Raw genomic sequence first — 22,245 nt, forward strand, 5'->3', positions numbered from 1 at the left:
TTAGTGGTGTCCAGAAGCACCATTTATTTGCTTGGCAGACAAACGAGTTTCTGTGCTGTACAAACAGTCCAGGAAGGCTTGGGAAATTTCTGTTACCATGGACCTGTCAGGGATGGCTTGTGCCATGCCATAAATAGCACCCTATTGAGGGAAAGGAAAGTTAGTTATAAATACTTTTATAAACAGAGAAGAAAATGCAACATTGATACATTAAAGCACCTTGAATATTAGTATCTGTACAACTGCACACAGACAGACATACACTTGCTGACAAAAAATACATTGAGCATGTATGGCTCTACTAACCAAGGACTGCAAGAAAAGGTATGACAGCTTTATAGGGAGGGCAAAAGCAGGTCATCTTCTCTAAGTCAACCACAGCCACGAGACTGTGTTGCCACATTAGCGACATGGTAACCATTATGTTTTTGACAATATAAGTATCAAATCATAAATGAGAATTTAACAAAATTAATTGTAATCCCCCGACTGATCATAAAAAGATGACCCTATCTGAGATGGATTACACATAAAATGACATCATGAATGAGAACAGTTTACGGACTATAACACCATGAGCAATGTGTACTCTAAATTTGTATTTAACACAAACACAAAATTCATTAAAACAATCACTATTTATAATACAAATGCACTTCAAGTAAGAGTAGACGTTAAAAACTAATACCATTCCAGTGGTTTTGGCTCCAGGATCTTTCATTATAACAGCAACTGATTCTTGGACATCTTTCACAAATTGTTGGGCAACTCCTGGCTTTGTATGCAACAGTGTAAGGCAGAGATGAATGCTGAAACAGCAAAACAGAAGACAAAAGAGTTTGCAAAGGTCATTATTTTGGATTATACTTGGTATTCCCTTGGACTACAGAAGCATGTTTGCAACCAAGTTTAGTATATTTCCAATGCAGAATAATATTTTGGAACATTCTAAATCAGAGCATATTTCCCATATTAACTCAAATTTTACACTAAGTAAATGTTAATGAGCATAAAAAGAAAAATCAAGGTGTTAAATTATGTTTTCTGAATTTTTTACATTGGAAGGTCTCATCATGAAAATAAAACAGGTAAATTAACTTTGCCTTCTGTTAAAGGTAATTTAACCTTGCCTTCTGAAGTATTTTAGGGTAAGAAAAGGTTTCAAATGTGATAGGATCTATCCTCCACTTTGAGGCTGTGACTTTCTGTTGGCTTCTTAGCAATGGGTTTTACCAAAAAGTTTGTTCTTCTACTAACAAAATCAGAAAGGTTTAGGAAAGAAAAAGCTATTCATGAACATTACCTAGATTTGAAACAAAAGCAGTCTACATAAAATGTATACTATGCGTGATTAAGAGGTTGAGAGATTTTTTTATATTTTTTTTTAAATATGTTATTTTTATTGGATTCAAAACCTCCAGTTGTTAATGATGTGGCTACACGGTAATGATACTGCTGTGAAATGGCAGTGCCACAAGGCCCTTAAATCCTCCGCTAAAGGGGGAGCTCCTCAATCCACATCAGTGGCTGCTGTGCTGGAGTACGTATGGGGTAGAACTTTTTTTTATTATTGCAATTATTATTAGCATTCATTTACCAAGCTTAATGAAACTAAAAGACACTAGCAGAGAATGTAAATGAAGAAATGTACGAGGAGTAACACTTACCTAGATGGGAATTGGAGTGTGTTGAGGTTCCAGCCCTTTGCCGTTAAGGAGTTGGACAAACGGTATATGTCAAAAGAATTTGATCCAACTGCAATTACAGAGACTTCAGGTTTCCCAAAAATAACAATATCTTTGATCTTCCGTAACCTTAGGCATAGACCAAAAAGACAAAGTTAGGTATTTTTTATAAATAACCTAGAAAATGTATTGAATAGCTATGCATTGCTCTGTTATCTAACTAAACAAAGTAAATGACCAACAATTCAAATGGAACCTATAAATATATATAAATAATAAAAAAAAAAAACCATACTCTGTTTCAATGAAACGTGCCGCTTTAATAATATTCTTGGTGGCTTCTATGTATCCAGCTTCTCCAATGTGCATCATGGTGGCCCAGCAGGCGGCTACTATACCTCCGGGACGGGAACCTGCTATAGCAGGAGATGCGTAGATACCACCTTGCCAGTCTGGTGCGACAAAGAACTGATAATGTCTGTACTTCTTATTACAGTACAGTATTACAGAGGATCCTTTGGGTGCATAACCATACTGTAAAAAATAAACAAAAAATAAGGGTAAAATAACTGTCTCACTTGAATGTTGATTACGTTCTGAGAGCGATGTTACACTAAACATTTAACCAGACATTAATTTTACAAGAATATTTTTTTCCTCTTTAATATCAGTGACATGATTAGCTATAATATGGTCATTTGTTAGGTAATATTATTTCCCGAAGATCTGTGAAGGCATGGATCTTAAGAACCTGCACTCAAATACTTTATTCTCTTAACCCAAATAAATATACGCGGGAAGGGTTTTACAATACACACACAAATAAAATCTATGTAAATTCAAAAGGTCAGAAAACCATGCCAAAGTCACCCCACTGAAAAAAAAATGCTATTTACCACCGGGCTCTTAGAAAGGGACAGTCTAATGTCCCTGACACCCCCTCTAATAAAGAATTCACATTAAAGTACTCTACCACCTGCACACAATGCATATGTGTATAGATAATCCAACTGCACTCATGTATATAGTTTTAATATTTTTTTATCTTCTAATATCCAAATGCTTAATTGTACCCCGTTTCAACTGACCCTTTATTGACACTTGACTGTTTTACCTTGTGTGTATCAGCCGAGATGCTGGTGACGCCTTTGACTCTGAAGTCAAATGGCTTTAAAGGGAACCCAGCTTTCTCCATGAAAACAATGAGGAAACCACCCAGGCAGGCATCGACATGAAATGGGACTTGATATTTCAGTGCAAGCTACATAGAGACAAAAAAAAAATCAATTTATAGATATCATTTCAGCATCAACTTATGCGATCATTTAATCAAATATTTCATAATCAAAGAATATGCAGCTAGAGTTCAGAGAGCTATAAAAAGGTGTATCTTATTTCAACACAAACTGTTTTACAGTAAAATGTCAGATCAGGCCATTGCAGATCACTGTTCAGTTTCCGTAATGTATAGTAACCATTAGTTATTCCATGTATTGCTTATTATTCAGCATGTGGCATGATCAGCAATTTACTGGAAGCAGGAAGACACAAAACTATGAGATGAAGAGTTGATTTTTTTCAACTGAAGGTTTTTGTTTAATATATAAAATGTAATTATAAGACAAGGTTTTTTTCAGAGCAAATGCTCAAATGAGGTCTGACTATTAGACTAAGATCCAGATCCCCCGCAGCGCTGCAGGTGACCTGGATCCTGCTGTATGGTAACCTCAGCTGCTGCCGGCGTCTATCACCGAGCGCCGGCGAAAGTGCCGGCAGCAGCCGAGGTTGCATACGCACGTAGCTTCCTACTCCCGGGATAGCCCGTCCACTGCGGGGAAGCAGAGCCGGTTGGGGAGATTTCTCCAGAAGCAGGACCAGGACCCCGGCGGCACTGTGCCGTCCCAAAGCGGATCCGGTAAACCTCTTCAATTTTCTGGAGGAGGCGGGGCCTAGCAAGGTCACACAGCGTCATGCTGTAATCCCGTGGGAGCTGCAGCAAGCGCCTGCTAAGGCATCACGGTGAGTGAAGTGCCTGAGTGGGTATATTAGTGTCTGGGTATGTAAGTGTCAGAGTGGGTAGGTAAGTGTCAGAGTGGGTAGGTAAGTGTCAGAGTGGGTAGGTAAGTGTCCCCCTATATGCCACTCTGTCTCATGATATGCCTTTTAACCCCTTATATGTTACTCTAAGGCATTTCTGGAGGCAGAGTGGCATCTATGGGGGGGTTAAAAGGCATTACATGGAGCAGAGTGGCATATAGGAGGGTATAAGGCATGCCTGGGGGCAGATGTGCATAACTGGGGGCAGGTTGGTAAATAAAAGGAAATAAAAACAAAAACAGTTTACATGAATTAATATTTACTAGTAAAACTTTTTTCCTATAGGGTCGTCTTATAAAATCGGGCTTTTTTTCCTAAATTAATATTCATATTTTGGGGGGTCGTCTTATAATCAGGGTTGTCTTATAATTGAGCAAATGCGGTATTTCTATAGTGAACTTTTAACCTTACCTTATGTGTGTACCCTGCTGTATGTCATATATAGTCACATACATGGTTTAACAAGCTTAGTAAAAAAAAAAAAAAAATGGTAAAAATGCTGCCGGTTAAGAAGTGGTTAAAGTATTTGCCCAAATCACTAACAAAAAAATGTAAGTAATTACACTACACATGCTGATAAAACAGAACACAGTCTAGGGAGGTCAAGGGATAACAGACAGTGCTGTACCTTTGCTACATCTTCTATAGGGTCAATGACACCATGGGGAAACTGAGGAGCTGAACATACGAGCATTGCTGTGTTCCTGGAAATTGCTCTTCTCATTGCCTGAAAATGAAGAACATACATGCACACTCATTAAAACACTGGTGAATTTCAAATGCACTAGAGCAATGTCCTTCATGTGCATTGGTATTGTTGGACATCAACACTTGCATGACAAATATAACTATTATAGCTCTTATGGCACTAGATTCCAGTCTTGTCCGATACGTCATCTTCAGTACCAGCTTGTTTAAAAGGCAATTATGTATTTTTGCAAATAAAACTTCATTTTAATATAAAAAAAATTATAGCACTGAGGTTCAAGTTTTTTATCCCAGTAAATTTGGTTCTCACCTTTACATCTACTTGCATTGTCTTGCTGTCCAGTGGAATATGTACCATCTTCATTCCAAAATAATGAGCAGCTTTATCAAAGGCTGCATGTGCACTCACAGGGGCGATACTAAAATATAGATATAGCGATGGGACGTTATACACCAAAAATCACATTTATGTAACACTTATACCCGCTACTATAGTTTACAGTTTATGTTTCAATCCCTCTATAGTGGTGTAGCAATGCCAAGTCATTCTGAGGACACCCACAGCATTTTGGCAGGCGTCTATTGTAAGACAGAAATACCGTACATCTGCTGCTTCCCGTAATGCAGATTTTTTTTTTTTAACCGAATACCCTGCAACCCAAAGCTCAGCCCAAATATTTGTGTCAATTAGTGTATTGTACTGTGTAATCAGCATCAAATATTGCTGTCGCATATCCACCATGTTTTTTTGATTTTCATTACAATTAAGATTTTATTATTATTGAAATATCTACATGTTATTGTCCCTAGCAAATATCTGGATATCATTGTCAAAACAGACATGGGTACTGTAAAATATATATATAATTTTCTTTTTCTTAAGTCAATTGACTAATAATAAATGCTCTTTCAAAGTTTAGGCATGCAGAAACAGACATTTAATGAAAACGTACGTACATTTCTGGGTCCTTTATCCCCTTCTCATATGCAAGGTCCCGATATGCTTTGCACGCCATGAGTATGCTTTCTGTGCCACCTGAAGTCACCTATAGAACACAAAACAATATTCAAATGAATTATCTTCCAAAAATGAAATTATAAAATATAACAGATGTAGTTTAAGAAGCAGGAACATTAGGGGGCCACAGTCAATGGTTTTAGTACAGTCACTCAACGCAAAATTGTTAAATAACCCTCTGATACGATCGAAAAGCTTGGAGAATACAAACTCCTGAACCACTTTGCACCCATTTGGTTGTTATTATATGTAATGGGATTTGTTATGTGTAAGTGCAAGACATGAAATTGCAGAATACAGGACAGATCTTTTCATTGGAATACAGGCGATCTCTAAGCAATTGGAGAGAGATGTAGCATTCCTATTAGAAATACAAGTTCGCTGCTTGCTTGATTTCTTCAGAACTCTGGTGTCGTTAATGGCAAAAAAAAAAAAAAAAGCCCAAAACGCTGATTTATGTTCAGCAACATTCTCCACAAGTTGAATAAGTAAAAAAAGATTTTTTTTTATAAAAAAGAAATGTCCCCTTGCATAGAATTTTTATTACATTGAAACTTTTGGTTATGGGGCAGGGAAGGATATAATTTGTTTAAAAAAATATTTCTAGTATAGGCACAAGACATTTGGGCACAGAGTTCTACATTTTGTGTAATTTTCATTTTAGTTATGTCTTAACCATTTAACTTTTCATCTTTCTTTCTGGACTCTATAACCCTCCATCGCTGATCGCAGTAGCAGCGACCAGCCTGCAGGAGGGGGTCGTCAGAGGTTCCAGCAGGGTCTGGTTAAACCTTCAGGAAACGTTTACAGTAGTAGAAACCGTCGGCAGAGAAAGCCGTAACAGTATGTGTGTATACTTCCTTAGGTGAAGTGTATGCTATTTATATACCTGTCAAACTATATCAAAACTACAAAACTTGGTCTGTCCCTGGCACTCAATGGGTTAAAAGCTCCCAACAGTCAGCTGTCACATTTTTCTTCATAATCTGCATTATGATGATGTTTACTAACAATGCCTCATAAAAGTTCTATTAGCATGCGTTTTTTACTGTGTTTTTTTTTTTTTTTAAATCACCTACTTAAACTATCAGTCCCGTCCGGGCCCCTGGAGTATATTACAGGATTCTGCATCACTCTCAGCTGATCCCCCTCAAGACTGCTGACTACGTGACACATCAGATTAGCCACGATATGTTGCAAGCCAAGAACATATTTCAAATGTGGCAATATGGTCAAAATTTTAAGTGCATCTCCAAATAAGTGTTCTCTCTGCAAACATCACCTCAGGTACCGTATTCTTGAGCATTTGTGGTGTACAGTGGAATAAATTTACTAATTTCTATAAATTAGGCCAATGCAGATATGGCTGTCTATAACTTAACCCCTTCACGACAGAGCCCAGGAAGAAAAGGAGTAACTGGCTTTGGATCACTATCAGTGGTGTCGCTACAGGGGGGCAAGGGGGGGCAATTGCCCCCCCTAGGTTATTCCTTGCCCCCCGCCGAATTTGGAACCATCCAGCGGATTGCCCAGGACAGTCCCGCAATGGGACTTTAAGTCCTGGGCAGGCTGAAACGCTTTTTTTTTTTTTTTTGGACGCGGAGGCCCCCCTCACTCTCCTCCACGAGTGGGGGGGGGGTGTTAAATGGGGGGCATAAGGCATTTCTGTAGGCTCTATGAAATGCCTTTTAACCCCCTTAATGCCACTCTGCCTTCAGAAATGCCTTTTAACCCTCTATACGCCACTCTGCCTCCTGAAATGCCTAATCAATCCCTATATGCCACTCTGCCCCATAACATGCCTTTTAACCCCCTAAATGCCAGAGTGGCATATAGGGTTATAAGGCATGTCTGGAGGCAGAGTGGCACATAGGGAGTCAAAGGCATATAATGGGTCACAGTGGCATATAGAGCGTTAAAAGGCATATCATGGGGCCCAGTGGCATTTAGAGGGTTAAAAGGCATATCATGGGGCCCAGTGGCATATAGGGGTTTAAGGCATTTATGGGGCAGAGTGACAAGCCTGGGGGCAGATGTGCATAACTGGGGGCAGGTTGGAAAATAAAAGGAATTAAAAACAAAATATTTTTCTCAATCATAGCTTTTATTAAAAAAAAAATAGTTTACTATAGGAAACTTTTTTCCTATAAGGTCGTCTTATATTCAGGCTTTTTCTTTTTTTCCTAAATTAATATTCAGATTTTGGGGGGTCGTCTTATAATCAGGGTTGTCTTATAATCGAGCAAATACGGTAATACCTGCAATGCTGTTTCCATGTATTTATTTGATCTATACCTGCAATGCTACGTTTTATATATTGTTATTGTATACCTGCAAATACAGGATTTGTATGTCTGATTCTGTTGATTTGATATATACCTTCAGTGATGAGATCACAAGTGAATTTCAATTGATCTATCAGCAGCAGCAGGATCCAATATTTATATATATATATATATATATATATATATATATATATATATATATATATATATATCAGCAGCAGGAACTAATATTAACAAAACTGCCAGTTCAGTTGTAATTTTCAAATCATGTTTCAATCATAGTCTTTACTTCAAAGAGATAAGTACTCATTATGTAGATAAAAATGCATGTCTAATGCGTATATGTGATGGGCCATCACATAAATCAATAATAAAAGGAGGGGCTTGCTGGGGGCATTAATACAAATAGTGGTGGCTGGAGGCGATTATACAAGGGTGTGGGGGCACCACATTAATCTATACTAAAAGGGTGCTGGCTGGGGCATCAATACACAAGGGTCAAAAACACTAAGGGGATATAAACAACAATGCAGTGTGAAAAATTCATCCTGATGTAGATGTCAGTGACGTAGATTGTGTCCTGCTGTTTGTGTGTTTTTGGTTATCAGTGTACCAGAGCCTGTCCTGGGGTATGTGTGCGTATAGGTGTTGATGCGGCACAGCCTGTCTTGGTGTGTGTGTATTTGGGTGTCCGTATGGCATAGCCTGTCCTGTGTGTGTGTTTGGGTGTCGGTGTGGCAGAGCCTGTCCTGGTGTGAGCGTGTTTGTGTGTCAGTGTGGCAGAGCCTGTCCTGGTGTGTGTGTCTGGGTGTCGGTGTGACAGAGCCTGTCCTGGTGTGTGTGTTTGGTTATCTTTTTCCTGGCAGTTGGAATTATTTAATTTATACTTATCCAGGGATAAAATGCCCTCCTGAAGTTGTAGTGACTTCAGGGGACAAAACATTCAAGGCCCTGAAATCATTTAGTGGAAAAGTTAAGGTATTGTGTTATTTATGCTATAATATTTATTTCAAGGGTTAGTCGTACTAAATTGTGGCTTCAGGCTTCCCATGTCGAATGACCGAGTATTATGTTAGTCCAATAACAAAGGTATCTTTCCATAGCACATTACTTTTGGCTATATATATATATTTTCTCAGTGGTATGATTTAATGGTGGAAATTATGAATGCCCCAAGGTATCTTGTGTGCCCCCCTATATATTGTTTCTAGAGTCGCCACTGCAGAATATTCATGTAGCTTTTGTTGATAACAAAACAATTCACTGCTTCCTCTTAGGGAATTTACCTCAGTCAAAAGAATTAACATGGAGGTAGACAAAATACCTGTAAAAGGGTATTTAACCCCTTAAGGACCAGGCTGTTTTTTTACCTTTTGTACCCCTTGGGCCGAGGCTGTTTTAACACTTTTGCGGTGCTCGTGTTTAGATGTAATTTTCTCCTCACTCATTTAGTGAACCCACACAAGTTATATTTTCTTTTTCTCTGCAAGTTATTGGGCAATAAATACAAGTAGCGTTTTGCTATTTTAAAACCAATTTTTTTCCAAATCTGGTAATGATGCCTTGTGCTATTTCGGGTATACCTCAGGGTATTTCAAATGCTGATATTTTAACCCTTTCCATTCACCAATTCTACTACCACCCTTTGTCAAGCTTTGTGGTAGTAATTTATTTTGTGTTTTTTATCACAAACATTGCGCTTCAGGTATGGATTTACAGCTCCTGGTATACATCACTTTCAAACAAGATCCCAATATGTGTTCAGCAACATCTCCTGAGTACAGTGATAGCCCCCATGCATGGTTTTGTGGCTTTGTTTGGGCGGTAAAACGCCACATTTAGGAAGCGCACATTTTTAATCCTGCAATTTTTACATCTGGTCCTACTGCCCCCATGTCCTAATATGACCATCTTTGAAGCTGGCTAATTCAATTTACCCCATCAAACCATATATTTTTGAAAACTAAATACCCCAAGGTATTTCAAATGCTAGTATCTTAACCCTTTTCATGCATGAGATTCTACCACTAGCCTTTGCCAAAGTTTATGGTAGTAATATTTTTTTTCCCACACAAATTGTACTTGGAGTATAAATTTATAACTCCAGGTATATCATTATATGTCACCCCAATGTGTGTTCAGCAACATCTCCCGAGTACAGTGATACCACCCATGCATGGGTTTGTCGGATTTTTGGGGTTAAAAGGCCACATTTGGGAAGTGCGCTTCCCCCCCCCATTTTGGTCAGTCTGCGCCTATGCCCTATCTTTGAGCCCAGCCACTCCAATTTACCCCATCAAACCATTCATTTTTTTTTTTTTAAATTAGACACCCCTTGGGTATTTGAAATGTTTTTACTTTAACTCTTTCCATGTCAAGATTTTTGGGAAGATACAGCGCTAATTTTAGCACTTGCTCATAGTAATAAAAAAAAAAAAAAATAAGTTAGTTTTTCTGCTTTTTTCATTTTTTTTTTAATGGGCTCCATTGACTTGCATGGTTGAATGCAGTACCTGTATTCAACCTGCAAGTGGAGCCATACTTCTCACGAGGGTCTGGAGACCTCAATGTGTTGCTAAATGCCTCGATGTCGAAGAAAGCTTGTTTAATTCCAGGCACGTCATTGGTCGTTAGACCCCTTGGGCCATTATTGGGCATTAAGGGGTTAAAAAAGATTATTCTGTTTTGCTTTTGTGGAGTTGTTTTTCTTAGGGAAGATTCAAGTTTTTGTTCTATTCATCTAAAAATAAATGCAGAAGTGCAGATAGTAATCTTGAAAAGTAATTAAAAAAACCTGATAGGCAGTTATTAAAATTAAAAATACATTTACAAAAGTGTTGATGTGAAACTGTATACCTTCAGTTATAACACATTGAAATGACAAGTACCATCCTACCTGTAATACCTTTATGTATTAAACACTTTAATGTAATATGTAAAACATTAATATGCAGACTTGGAAATAAAGATTATTTCCTAAGATCCCATCTGACTTGGTGGGTTAATAAAAGTTTGACTTACTGTCCCACAAGACTCTGGGTCTCCATTGAAGAGTGTACATGTCATTCTGACTACTTCTGCTTCCATTTTTCGGACACCAGGGAAAATATCAGGATGTAAAGGATTGCTCCATGCAAATTCTCCATAAACCTGGTGAAGGGAAAATGTAATCTTATTCAGTTTCATTAAATATTAGGGATTTTGTTTGCGATTATAGAGATGTCCAATTAACCCTCTAATAAATCTAAATATCTAAATATTTCAAGAATAGGATCCAAAGCAACAGTAGGACAGAGTTATATTTCTATGTATCCTCAGAGTGAAAAATGGGGGCTTTATAAATGTTTACAATCCAAAAATAAGCAGAAAAAATTGAATAAAAGAATTGTGGATAAAAAAACCGCCAACTTGTTATACATAGAATGTACAAATACCATTGTATACTGTACTACCTTTACAAGTAGTTGCGTCAACCTTTCTTCTCCACTGTAAACTGTCCCAGAAACTTTTCCTGTTTCCCAGGACACTTCACCTACAATGAAACAAAGGCTAGATTTACATTCAGTTAACATTTACATTCCAGTTTATATTTTTAAATCTCAAAATAAACAAATTGAGCAGTTAGTAAAAAAGCAAAACAATCTCCAGCAGTGCAAAATAATTAAAAGGAAGCAAAAGCCTACAGTAAATGCCAGAAGCAGTGCTACATATTATATATCCTGTACATGTTACATTTCTTTGTTCTAGAAGCTATACAGTATACGGTTATAATAGGAAGTTACTTTGCCACCACAAGTATAAAAACTCAGATTTAACTAATTTTGGTAAATCTGGCGATTCGTACAAAGGCCCGAAAATAAGGCCAGACCTTATAAATCAATTTATAACTCATTTGAAATACGTTATTCTGGATTTTTTGTTGTTATTCTGCCCCTCACTGTTCAAAAATTATAGACTGATCATGTCTTTGTCAGTGCGCAAACAAACAAAATCATCAGGGGATCAAATATTTTTTTCCTTCACTGTACCTTGTTTTTGTCTTTGCTCCCTTTAAACATTGTGTGGGCTCTCTAGTTAAGGCATGGCAAACAGGATATATTTTATTAAAGCATAAAATGATTACTGTGATGTTGTAATGAAGCATAGAAGGCAAAAGGTTTAGGCTCTATTCTGGAATTCATTGTTAAGTCTATGGAGGGCTGTTACATACGCATGGGCTAAAACATTCAAGCTTCTCGTTCCTAACTGCTATGGAAACTCCAGCCATCCTGTTCACTTCCATGATCCTCTTTTTGTAGATACATGAAGGGAGTGCCTCCATATGAACCTGCAATGCCCCCTGTGCACAGTGTAATGCACTGTGCATAGGTAGTATTTTTGTGCAGGGACATAACCGAATCAGACAGAACACCAATTTTTCTTTATTAAATGTATCTGTCCAAGGAAATTCGGGTATGCCCTTTAATTCCCCCCCCCCCCGCAATGTCCCTGCTGTGGACATGCATTGAATGTGTTCTTCAACCAGTCTATCAGTGGCAAGAGTAATCAGACCACAGGAGGAGGGGGGCAGCTCTAGCTACTGGGCCTACCTCAGACAGATCTGGTTTCATTTTTGAACAACACACATTAAAGAACTCAGAGTACTTTAACATTAATTCTTTAGTAGAGCTGTCTCTTTAGACGAGCTGGACATTAGTTTAGGGGACGGTATGATTGTACAGGGGAACACAAGAAATGGCCAGCCATGAAACGCAGCAAAGCGAGAACAGTATGAATGGCTTGACGGGGGATCTTTCACCTACGCAGTTACATAACTACATTAAAACCACAAATAGTGCTAATTGATTTTCAGTCAATCTAACTGGACTGGAAATATCCGGTTCAAAATTAAGGAATTATTTTTACCTTAGGGAAGCTAAGGTACAAAGGCTGCCTGAACCAGTCAAACAAATTAGATGGTATAATCTTGAAGTCTCGATAACGGTGGGTTTGGATTACATATGTATTGGCTACTTTAATCTGTGAACTGTATTACACAGATTAACTAAACTGTGAAATGTAGGATTTGGTAAACTTTAATGTTCACCTGAAATTTATATTCACAAGTTTTTTTAGCTTACATTTGCAGATGCGCCATAGGTACTTACTATCAAACTCATGATTTGTGAAAACATACTAATAACGTGGCTAAATTACCAAGGGCAGAATATTCTTTCAGCTTCTCCATTACTTGCTCCTGCTTGAGTCCAGTCTGGGGAAGCGCCTTCACATAGCTCATCCCATCCTTTAAGGACACCAGCCTGTCAGACATTTCATCTAGGGCTTTATTCAGCTGACTCTGAATCTAAAGACATTAGCAAAAAAAAAAAAAAAAAATACTCGTTAATAAGAATGGCCAGAGACAGAAGTTATGCAATACTTCAGTGAACAAATGTCGGACGACAGCTAAACAAATGAATCACGCAATGTACTTTTTAAACTCCGACAGCAGTATTTGGAAATTCCCCTTTTGCACATATTAAAGTTGTGCTAAAAAAAAAAAAAATAGTAATCTTTTTTGCTACTATAAAGCAATTGCTAAAGAAACAAAAAGTATAATTAGCGACGTCAATGTACCGTAATTAAATATTTTAAGTACATACAGTGTTCACTTTTACTTGTTAAAAGAAAAAAAATCTCTTGGGCATAAAGTACAATGCTATTAGGGCTGAAACAACTAATGGACTAAATCAATAATAACCAATAATGAAAATGTTTGACAACAATTAGTTGGTCTGTGTACAGCACGAACTATTGTTTTAAAGTTAAAGTTTAACTTACTTCAGACAGATGCTACTTAAGAGTGGAGAAGAGCGGGAGACTGCTGTAAGGTATCTATTAACTCTCTCCCTCCCTCCCACCTTCCAGTAGGATCTGGTCCCCAGTCTGTCTCTTATCTTATCATTAACTGCCAGGGTCCCCTCATTAACCCCGTCCCACCCTCCGGTCTGCAGATTAAATAAACTCCCTGCCACCCTTTGGTTTGATCAGGTCCCCAGTTTCTCTCATCCCCTCATTAACCCCCTCCCACCCTCCAGTCTGTAAATTCAGTTTTTATATTCTGCTGTTTGTTTGTTTGTAACACTTCGTTTGTTCTTCATTTGATGAGCCAACTACCATATTGGCTCGATTATAGGCCGCACCCTAAAAGTTAGGTGCTTTTTTCTCTTTAAAAAAAGAAGGAAAAAAAAGTGCTTTTTTAAAGAAAAAATTCTATTTTTATAAAAAATACACATCAGTGGAATAGTAAAACTGTATTCTAACTAACACACTGTATTTTATTACATACAAACAGTAAATGCGCATTCCTGCGCTAAACCCCGATTATAGGCCGCATTTTAAAGTGGGGGGGGAGTGCGGCCTAATCGTTACTTCCAGCCCTAAATGCAATATACAGTAATGTGGTTAAGCACTGATGCAAAAACATTTTTTTCTTATTTTGTTCCTGTTGGCTGCCATTGTTGTCAGTCGTGATATTTTGGGCGACTTGAGTGATTGCTGAAGACTATTGCTTATGGGGATGCTAATGATGTTTGTTCCTCGCTAGAATGTCATTAGTCATAATGGGTGACTGAGAACCAGCCATTTTATTATTCACAAAAGACGGTATAATAAGCGTGTGTGAACAATGCTGAATATTACTTTTGTTGGTTCTGAACAGAGTGTGTGTCTCATTCTAGAAGAACCATAAACTGCGCTCATACTGAGTTTTTAGCCCCCTACCTCATGTCTGTAGGTAGGGCATAGTACATAAGCCTACCTCATGTCTGTAGGTAGGGCATAGTAGATCGCTAGAGATCAACAATAGGAACAGGATTCCCCTGACAGGTAAAGGCAGGGGAGACATTTAGTTTCTCCTATGCATCCTCCCAAGACGTCCCTAAAACATTTAGTGCCCTAAGCGTTTCTGCTAAGTTTGTCTGGAAAAACAAGTCATGTGAATCATCAGAATCACTTAAAGTATATAATTAAAAAAAAAAAAAACAGGAACAATCAGCTTTTTTCTTGGGTAATAACGGACAAATATGGAAGTCTGTCTGAACCTTTGCCATACTTATGTACAACCACGTAAAAGGCTGGTAAATAACACACTGACATTATCTTATCAATAGTGCAATGGTCACGTACAAAATAGATATAATCACTTCAAAGCTTAATACAACAAATAGTAATATTTATGGACTAAAAGGTCTACGGTCCAAATCTCAAAGAACTATAATTCAGGTACAATAACTAAGGGACAATAAAAAGCCGTCGCATATGTGAGGAGATCAGTGAAACTGGTTAACAGGAACTGCTATTGTAACACTTCCCCATGTTTCTCGTTTATAGGTAAACATGTGTAAAACATATGTGTGTAACCTCATAAAACACACTTTTGAACTGTAGGCAACAAATATTAAAATTTACAACACAATTATGATTCATACTAGGCCAATGTAGCTTTGCCTCTCTCTCTACACAACAGCCCTGCTTATTGTCACTACCGTGCAGTGACCTCTAGTAAACTTTGCAGCTGACAATAGGACAGTGAAATTCATTGCTTACATTTTGTAGAACTGTTTTGAAATTACTGATGTGTATTAAAGAGACAGCTACAATATCTATGTTGCTTACAAAGTATTTAAAGCAAGCAACCCAACCAATGAAGAACGCATCTCAAACACAAATTGACCCTGATTTGTAGCATACACTGCCCATAGTTCCTGGCTAGAATGCCTAATTAGATATTAAAAAAAATAAGGGTTTTCCAAATAATTTTCAGTATGAGGCAGCTGCAGCTAAGTCTTGATTAATTCCACGAGAGGTAATTAGGTTTTTGAACATCTCCGTTAACTTCCACTGCGAACGTTACATGTACTATTTGAATAGATGGCTCGGCAGATACCCGATACCCAGGAGGCCTGGATGAAGAAATTTATTTACTGAACAGTGAATTTTCACATAAGGAAAAAAATTACTATTTATTAAATTTACTATTCATTACAAAAGATTAATGTGGGAATTTGATGTGAACAAGGAGATTAGCTGCACAATGAAAAGTTAAATAATCCATTCTGAATGACATTCTTCTTCTGCATATCACATTAGCCCTATATGATTACTTTCAAATATGCTTTGCCTATAATACATGTCGAGAAACCATAGCACATGATCAGCCACGCATACTCCTCAATATCTCACCTTTGTGCCGATGAAAGGTAATCTACGTACAGTTTTGAAAAACTGCTTTTTACACCTGGATGTAAGACCTGCAAGGATAGGATTTGGAGACCAAGTAAGAAAAGTGCATCCAGAATTGAAATAAATGTTAAAAATTGCACAGCATGCAAATATCGTCCGCGTTAGTGAAAACAATGTCTATACTATACCAAAATAAATTCCTACCTTGATTATTTAAATCTCAACTTTTAATAAAACATTCAAAAAGTTCCAAATACCCAACTTTGTTAATCTCACTTCACACAAATAAAATTAAATAAAATTATGCTGCGGCTGTTAAGTTGCCATTACAAGAAGCGCCTGCATTAGTGCCGTGGAGCAACATAGATAAGTCAAAACAGCAACAGAAGAAAGCACAGACTCATTCTTCTACGTTACTACAGAAAGGCAGATATGTTTTTTTTCTAGGAAGGTATATTGAAAGTACCTGTTATGAATTAAAATAAAAATGGTTATTAAAACATTAAAAACAACAAAAGTGACACGAGAAATTTTAGTCTCGTAATTATTAATATTGCTGCCACGTGGACAATGTGTATACCCCACAGTGGTCCTTACATGTTCACAGCACAAATTGTGGTTATGTTAATTATTCTCATGTGTACGAAAAGGTGAACAGTGATAATTGGCCTTATCACTAAAGCAACCAAAACGAACTGTTACATTTCTTCCATTAGTTGCTAATATTTGGCATGAGGATCACTTTTCATACATAATTTCCACTACATGCACTGAATTTTGTGATAGTATATAATATGGTACCAATATATTGTCTTCCATAAGCATCCCAGAAACCACACAGCAAAGGCTGCTTACATCGCACTGCCGGAGAGTAACAGTTTTATTGGTATTTCTAACAAAAACAAAAAAAAATGTGCGCCAAGGTTTTTTTTAGGTCCTTGGGAGGTACCTGAATATTATAATAATTATATATATATATATATATATATATATATATTTATCTTTTAAAGGGAGAAGCTGCAGATCCAGCTACACAGTGGGGTAGCATCAATGTTTCAAAATGCTTTCCTACTTTACAGACAACACAACGTTTATAAATACTACATATAATGAAAAGACTACATTTAAGTACATCTGTCAAAGAAATAGTGACAGCTTGCGTGGGGTAAAATTTACATCTGTACATTATATTAGCCAATTACACCGGCAACTGTTAAGAATAAAAGTTATCCTGTTGTGAATGTTTTTTCTTCTATTCAATTAAGTATGTGTTTGGTTTTAAAAACACACACTCCTGTTTCCTGGATAGCCAGTCCAGGCCTGTTCATAGGCATGCATTAATCACCTAAAACTCTCAGAATAAAGCCGATGATTTCTGTAAAATATATTCTGCATTACAAAATGAGTAGAAACAATACTTACTTTCACGCTGAAAAATAAAGTTGTAAATCCATACAGATAGAAGCGTAGATGTGACAGTCAGAGCAATAAGATGGCATGAGTCTTTTCCTTTGCATGCCTCGTTGACCAAATTTCTGGCGTCATATAAATATTCGAAGGCAAATTCTTTATATACTGCTAGTGTTTCCTAGAAAAGCAAAGTGCACAAATCATTTCAACAGAAACACACTTATAGGCAAACAATATAGATACGATGTATCAGGGGAGGGCTGTTACCTACTGGCCCAGGAAGCAAGTAAAGCCAAGTGGCCCCTTGCTCCCCCCAACATATGCAGCGACACACATATATGCACTCATACTCACACTAACATACACACTGATGCCAACACACACTGGGGGAGTGGCTTCAGATGAGAGAGAGAGCTGGCCACACAAATGGATGAGACTAGCCTCTGGCTCTCTTAGAGAGGAGAGTATGAGGGGAATGTTAAAGTGACCAAATAACTCATGCCCAGAGAAAGAGAAAAAGGACTCATAGTCCCAAGGAAGCAGTTCTTCACATAGAGACTGCAAGTAAAACCTAGGTAGTTTCCAGATAGGGTAGTGATTAAAAACAATGAAATGGTCTCTTACACACTACACAACATTTACTGGCATGGGGTAGAGGGTGTTTGTGGTCTAACATTTGAACTTTTTGACTTTTTAGTCTTATTTTAAAACTCTTTTGCACTGCTCTATCAAAGACCTCAGGAATGGCTCTTGTAAATATAGAGAGTACCCCTAACAAAGACACAATAGCATGACTGAGGTAATTTCAATATTTTTTATTATTTAATTGAGGGAGAGATAAAGGCTTCCCTCATTCTCAATCAAGCAGTTTCTTCTCATTCTTCTCTCACTTTCTTTCAGAGAAAGTAGGCCATGACAGGTCCCAGCATGGCTTGTGCAGACCTTGTTTGGTCTCTACGACATTGAGTAAGTTCTCACAAACTGTGTCTACAACCTGTCAGATGAAAGCCAGCAAGACTTCACTGCTGATGCAAAATACAGCATGTAATAGCGCCTTCTCCACTCCCACCTTGTGTGCGCCGACAGACAGGCCTGGTTCATTCATCCTTTTCACACATTTGTTCCCAAATCCTCAATTTTTCTAATCTTGCATTCATGTGTCCCTCCATTGGCTACATTATAATAACACACTTTATTAATACATTGTACCATATATTAATGCAGAGAAACACAAGTCTCTTACACTTCAAATGATACCACTTCAGTTTAGAATGTAAGCTAGCTGCCAAGTGAGGTCACTCATTTAGTTTTTGGAACTATTGTAGGGTCTCATATGTATGAAAACTGTGTGTAAAATGGCTATTCACAGCCTCCAACCAGTGGCCTGTCAAAATTAGTCACTATAAGCAGGACTAACAGAGCATCTATTCCACCGAACACCTCTCAGTCCACAGTTGATTGCTGCAGGCCTCTTTCACTTTCTTTATTGTACAAATGAAAGAAAAAAATACATTAAAAATAAATGCCAAAGCAAAAAAAAGAAACTAAATATCTTTCAGTAAAAGCACTTAATAAAATTAGTCAAGCTACAGTGAAGGAATAAAATATTAGATCCCATGCTGATTTTGTACGTTTGCCCACTGAAAAAAAAGTGATTAGTATTTGATCCCCTATCAATCAGCAAGATGTCTAGCTCCCAGGTGTCTTTTATACAGGTAACAAACTGAGATTTCTCATTAGTAGCACTCTCAAAGGGAGTGCTACTAATCTCAGCTTGTTACCAGTCCACAGACAGGGGCGGGCTGGGCAATTGCCCCCCAGGTCGTCTTAAACTAAATTACACGGCCAGCCGTGCATTAAGGTGGCTGATACGACCACCAGGGCCGTCTTTAATGGGGACAAAAGCCCACAAGAACCGTACCGTGATCACTTCCACAGGAGCCCTGCAACTTACCTGCGACATCTTTTGTTCATGCGTATCTGTGAATGAGCGCATAAATATATGGATGAGTGCATGAATGTATGAATGTGTGTGACTGCATGGATGTGTAAGTGAGGGGAAAGCATTGCACAGGTAGACTGTTTGAGGCTAGGATGCCTTAGACAGGTTGTTTTGGGGCAAAGGTGGCAAGTCCTATGCTTTCAATCTGGGTGTTGGGAAGATCCTGTGAATGCAACCAGGGTGCCAGGGCTGACATGATACTAAAGCAGTGCATAAAATATATATATATATATATTTATTTTTTTGTTGTTGTTGCTTAGCCTGTCCGGTGGGTGGCAGAGCCTGTCCTGGTGTGTGTGGGTGTCGGTGTGGCAGACCCCATCCTGGTGTGTGTGTTTGGGTGTCGGCGTGGCAGAGCCTGTCCTGTTGTGTGTGTGTTTGGGGGTCGGTGTGGCAGAGCCTGTCCTGTTGTGTGTGTGTTTGGGTGTCGATGTGGCAGAGCCTGTCCTGTTGTGTGTGTGTTTGGGTGTCGGTGTGGCAGAGCCCGTCCTGTTGTGTGTGTGTGTGTTTGGGTGTCGGTGTAGCAGAGCGTGTCCTGGTGTGTGTGTGTGTTTGGGTGTCGGTGTGGCAGAGCATTTCCTGGTGTGTATGTGTTTGGGTGTCGGTGTGGCAGAGCCTGTCCTGGTGTGTGTGTGTGTGTGTGTTTGGGTGTCGGTGTGGCAGTGCCTGTCCTGGTGTGTATGTGTTTGGGTGTCGGTGTGGCAGTGCCTGTCCTGGTGTGTATGTGTTTGGGTGTCGGTGTGTATTTGGTCATCTGTTTCCTGGCACTTTACTTTCTGTAGGAATAAATTGATTTACGCTCAGTGAAGAATGAGTGCGGCCCAAGTACACATAGATTTCTTATGACGTGGCCCGCTGCAGAAAAAACTTGGACACCCCTGGCATATTGGAATGCAGAAATGCCACAATTATGCTAATCTGGGTTTACAATTTTATTAGGCCACCATTTTTGTTCTTCTGGTAAACCCAGTTTGTGGGTTAAAACGCAATAACTATCCTCAGAAGCATTTGGGCTCATGTGACTTTTTATTTAAAAAAAAGTCGTAAAAATTATAGCAGGTAAAATATCACATTGCAACGCATGATCAGTGTAAGCATGCAGTGACAGGACAAACGCAGCAGCTACATTAAGAAGTTTCTATACATCAATCGCTGCTTACATGCAGGGATCAGAGTATTTTGCTTTCCAGAAGTGCTGTCTCTGCAATCTCTGTTCATGATCAGCAAGAAACACTGAGACATTTAAAACCACATTAAAAAAACACAGGATATTTAAATAAAAACAAAAGAAGGCAAACCTTGCAAAACATAGAAGTGTCTTTGCACTTTGCTATTCCCTATTAGCATATAATGTGGAATGATCCAAGTCCACAAAATAGCAGTGACATCCCCACTTTATCAGCACCTTTACACAAATAAACTTTGCACTTAGATCTTCCCTTCTTCACAGGCCTTGAAGAGTCCAGCAATGGAAATGTTACTGTAATTTTTGTTATAGCGGTAATTGTAATCATAATAGTAATTCTACTCAAAAAACTTTTTACAACCAAAATCAGTTGCTAATGAGCAGTTACCACTATAACCATCAAATATGCTACTACAAAAAAATGACTATTGCTGTAACTCAAATGTACTCATTAGCCTCCATGTGCTGTTAAGTTTGCTATTGTGTGAAACACACACTGTTCAGCATGCAAGATCGACATTGTGCTGGATGGGCCCCTGATCGGTGCAATACTGAATTACTGAATGATGCTTCTATGGGAGATTCCTTCGGAAGCATGCAAACGCAACACTCGCGCAACCTGCACATTGCAGGTATGTAAAACATTCCCTTCATACATGTAGTAGACCTACCAGGAGAAGAGCAGCAGTCACAAGGGAAAGGGGAAGAGATGATGCTGATTAAAATAGTGTTTACATGAAACAAAAGGTACAGGTGTAGCAAACACCAATTCAACAAATTATAGTGAAATTAGAGTTCTTAAAGAGCGCATAGTAATGTAGGTACAGGACAGGAACGGACACAGAACACGCCTGGGCAGGACAGATGAAAAAAAGGTTTAAATCTTCATACATTAGATATACAATACAAGGGCACACAACAAGATAAAACCTGTAATTTATTTATGGTGTCTTTAGTTGAAGTTGATGCTTTTCTAGGTCCAACACAGAAAAAGATGTAAAGGACTTTATTCATATGATAGCTGAAAGGTCCCTTTAAGTTTCCATGGTGTCCCTCTTCCAAACGTATGGGGAGATCGTGCAGTATGTCCCCCATATACATTTGTCCCCCAGACTGGCCTGAGGGACGCTGCGTGTAATGGTGTGTCCATGCGTGGAAAGCACTCCTGTTGACTTCTGTGGCAAGAATTGTTGGGTCCACACATGAAGACTGCAGGGATGCAATTTCTACCTCAGGTAAGTGCCTTTTTTATTTTCGAAGAATGCACATTAAAGTACTGACAGAGAACTTTAACATGCATCTTCCTTTAATGGGGCTGTCATTTAAACTTTCTGGGCTTCAATGGTCTCTTCTGCCAGAATTCTTCTGCCATTTTTTCAATGTTAGCCCAATAAAAAGGTACCTAAAACATCTGCATCCATTTTGTTATTTATATATGTAAAAAAGGAATTCATATAAAAAAAAAAAAAACAGAAAAAAACATAGAAGTGTTCAGTTCTATAGTACTGATTGTCTACGGACAGTTTCCAGCATCACAGGCTGTGCTACACTTAACAGATGTTACTAACACAACTGAAACAAACAATAACAGCCAGTCACAACACACAGTTGTGAAGCATTTTATTTTTATT

The 22,245-nt window shown here is 38.3% G+C and overlaps 1 protein-coding gene across 1 annotated transcript; it reads right to left on the bottom strand.

Annotated features, from left to right (window-relative positions):
• LOC149298843 (sphingosine-1-phosphate lyase 1-like) lies at positions 1 to 19,389 on the bottom strand. Its single transcript, XM_089486729.1, has 14 exons — positions 19,381 to 19,389; positions 17,439 to 17,604; positions 16,017 to 16,084; positions 12,990 to 13,137; positions 11,246 to 11,325; positions 10,815 to 10,943; positions 5,448 to 5,536; positions 4,801 to 4,909; positions 4,411 to 4,509; positions 2,800 to 2,946; positions 1,981 to 2,219; positions 1,668 to 1,814; positions 689 to 809; positions 1 to 141 (listed from the first exon to the last, which is right to left on the bottom strand). The coding sequence occupies exons 1-14, from the start codon at positions 19,387 to 19,389 to the stop codon at positions 1 to 3; spliced, it is 1,692 nt and encodes a 563-aa protein (XP_089342855.1).
• Positions 19,390 to 22,245: the final 2,856 nt, after the last annotated feature.

Source organism: Sceloporus occidentalis, unplaced genomic scaffold (genome assembly GCF_023333645.1).
Source record: "Sceloporus occidentalis isolate IW3139 unplaced genomic scaffold, rSceOcc1.0.p SCAF_30, whole genome shotgun sequence".
NCBI lineage: Eukaryota > Metazoa > Chordata > Lepidosauria > Squamata > Phrynosomatidae > Sceloporus > Sceloporus occidentalis.

What these genes read in the sequence shown, in the direction of transcription:
- LOC149298843 (XM_089486729.1), bottom strand. An exon ending in GGGATAAAGGACCCAGAAAT is followed by an intron (nt 4,910 to 5,447) that starts GTACGTACGTTT and finishes TCTATATTTTAG; the next exon opens with TATCGCCCCTGTGAGTGCAC. An exon ending in ACACTCCAATTCCCATCTAG is followed by an intron (nt 810 to 1,667) that starts GTAAGTGTTACT and finishes TTGCTGTTTCAG; the next exon opens with CATTCATCTCTGCCTTACAC.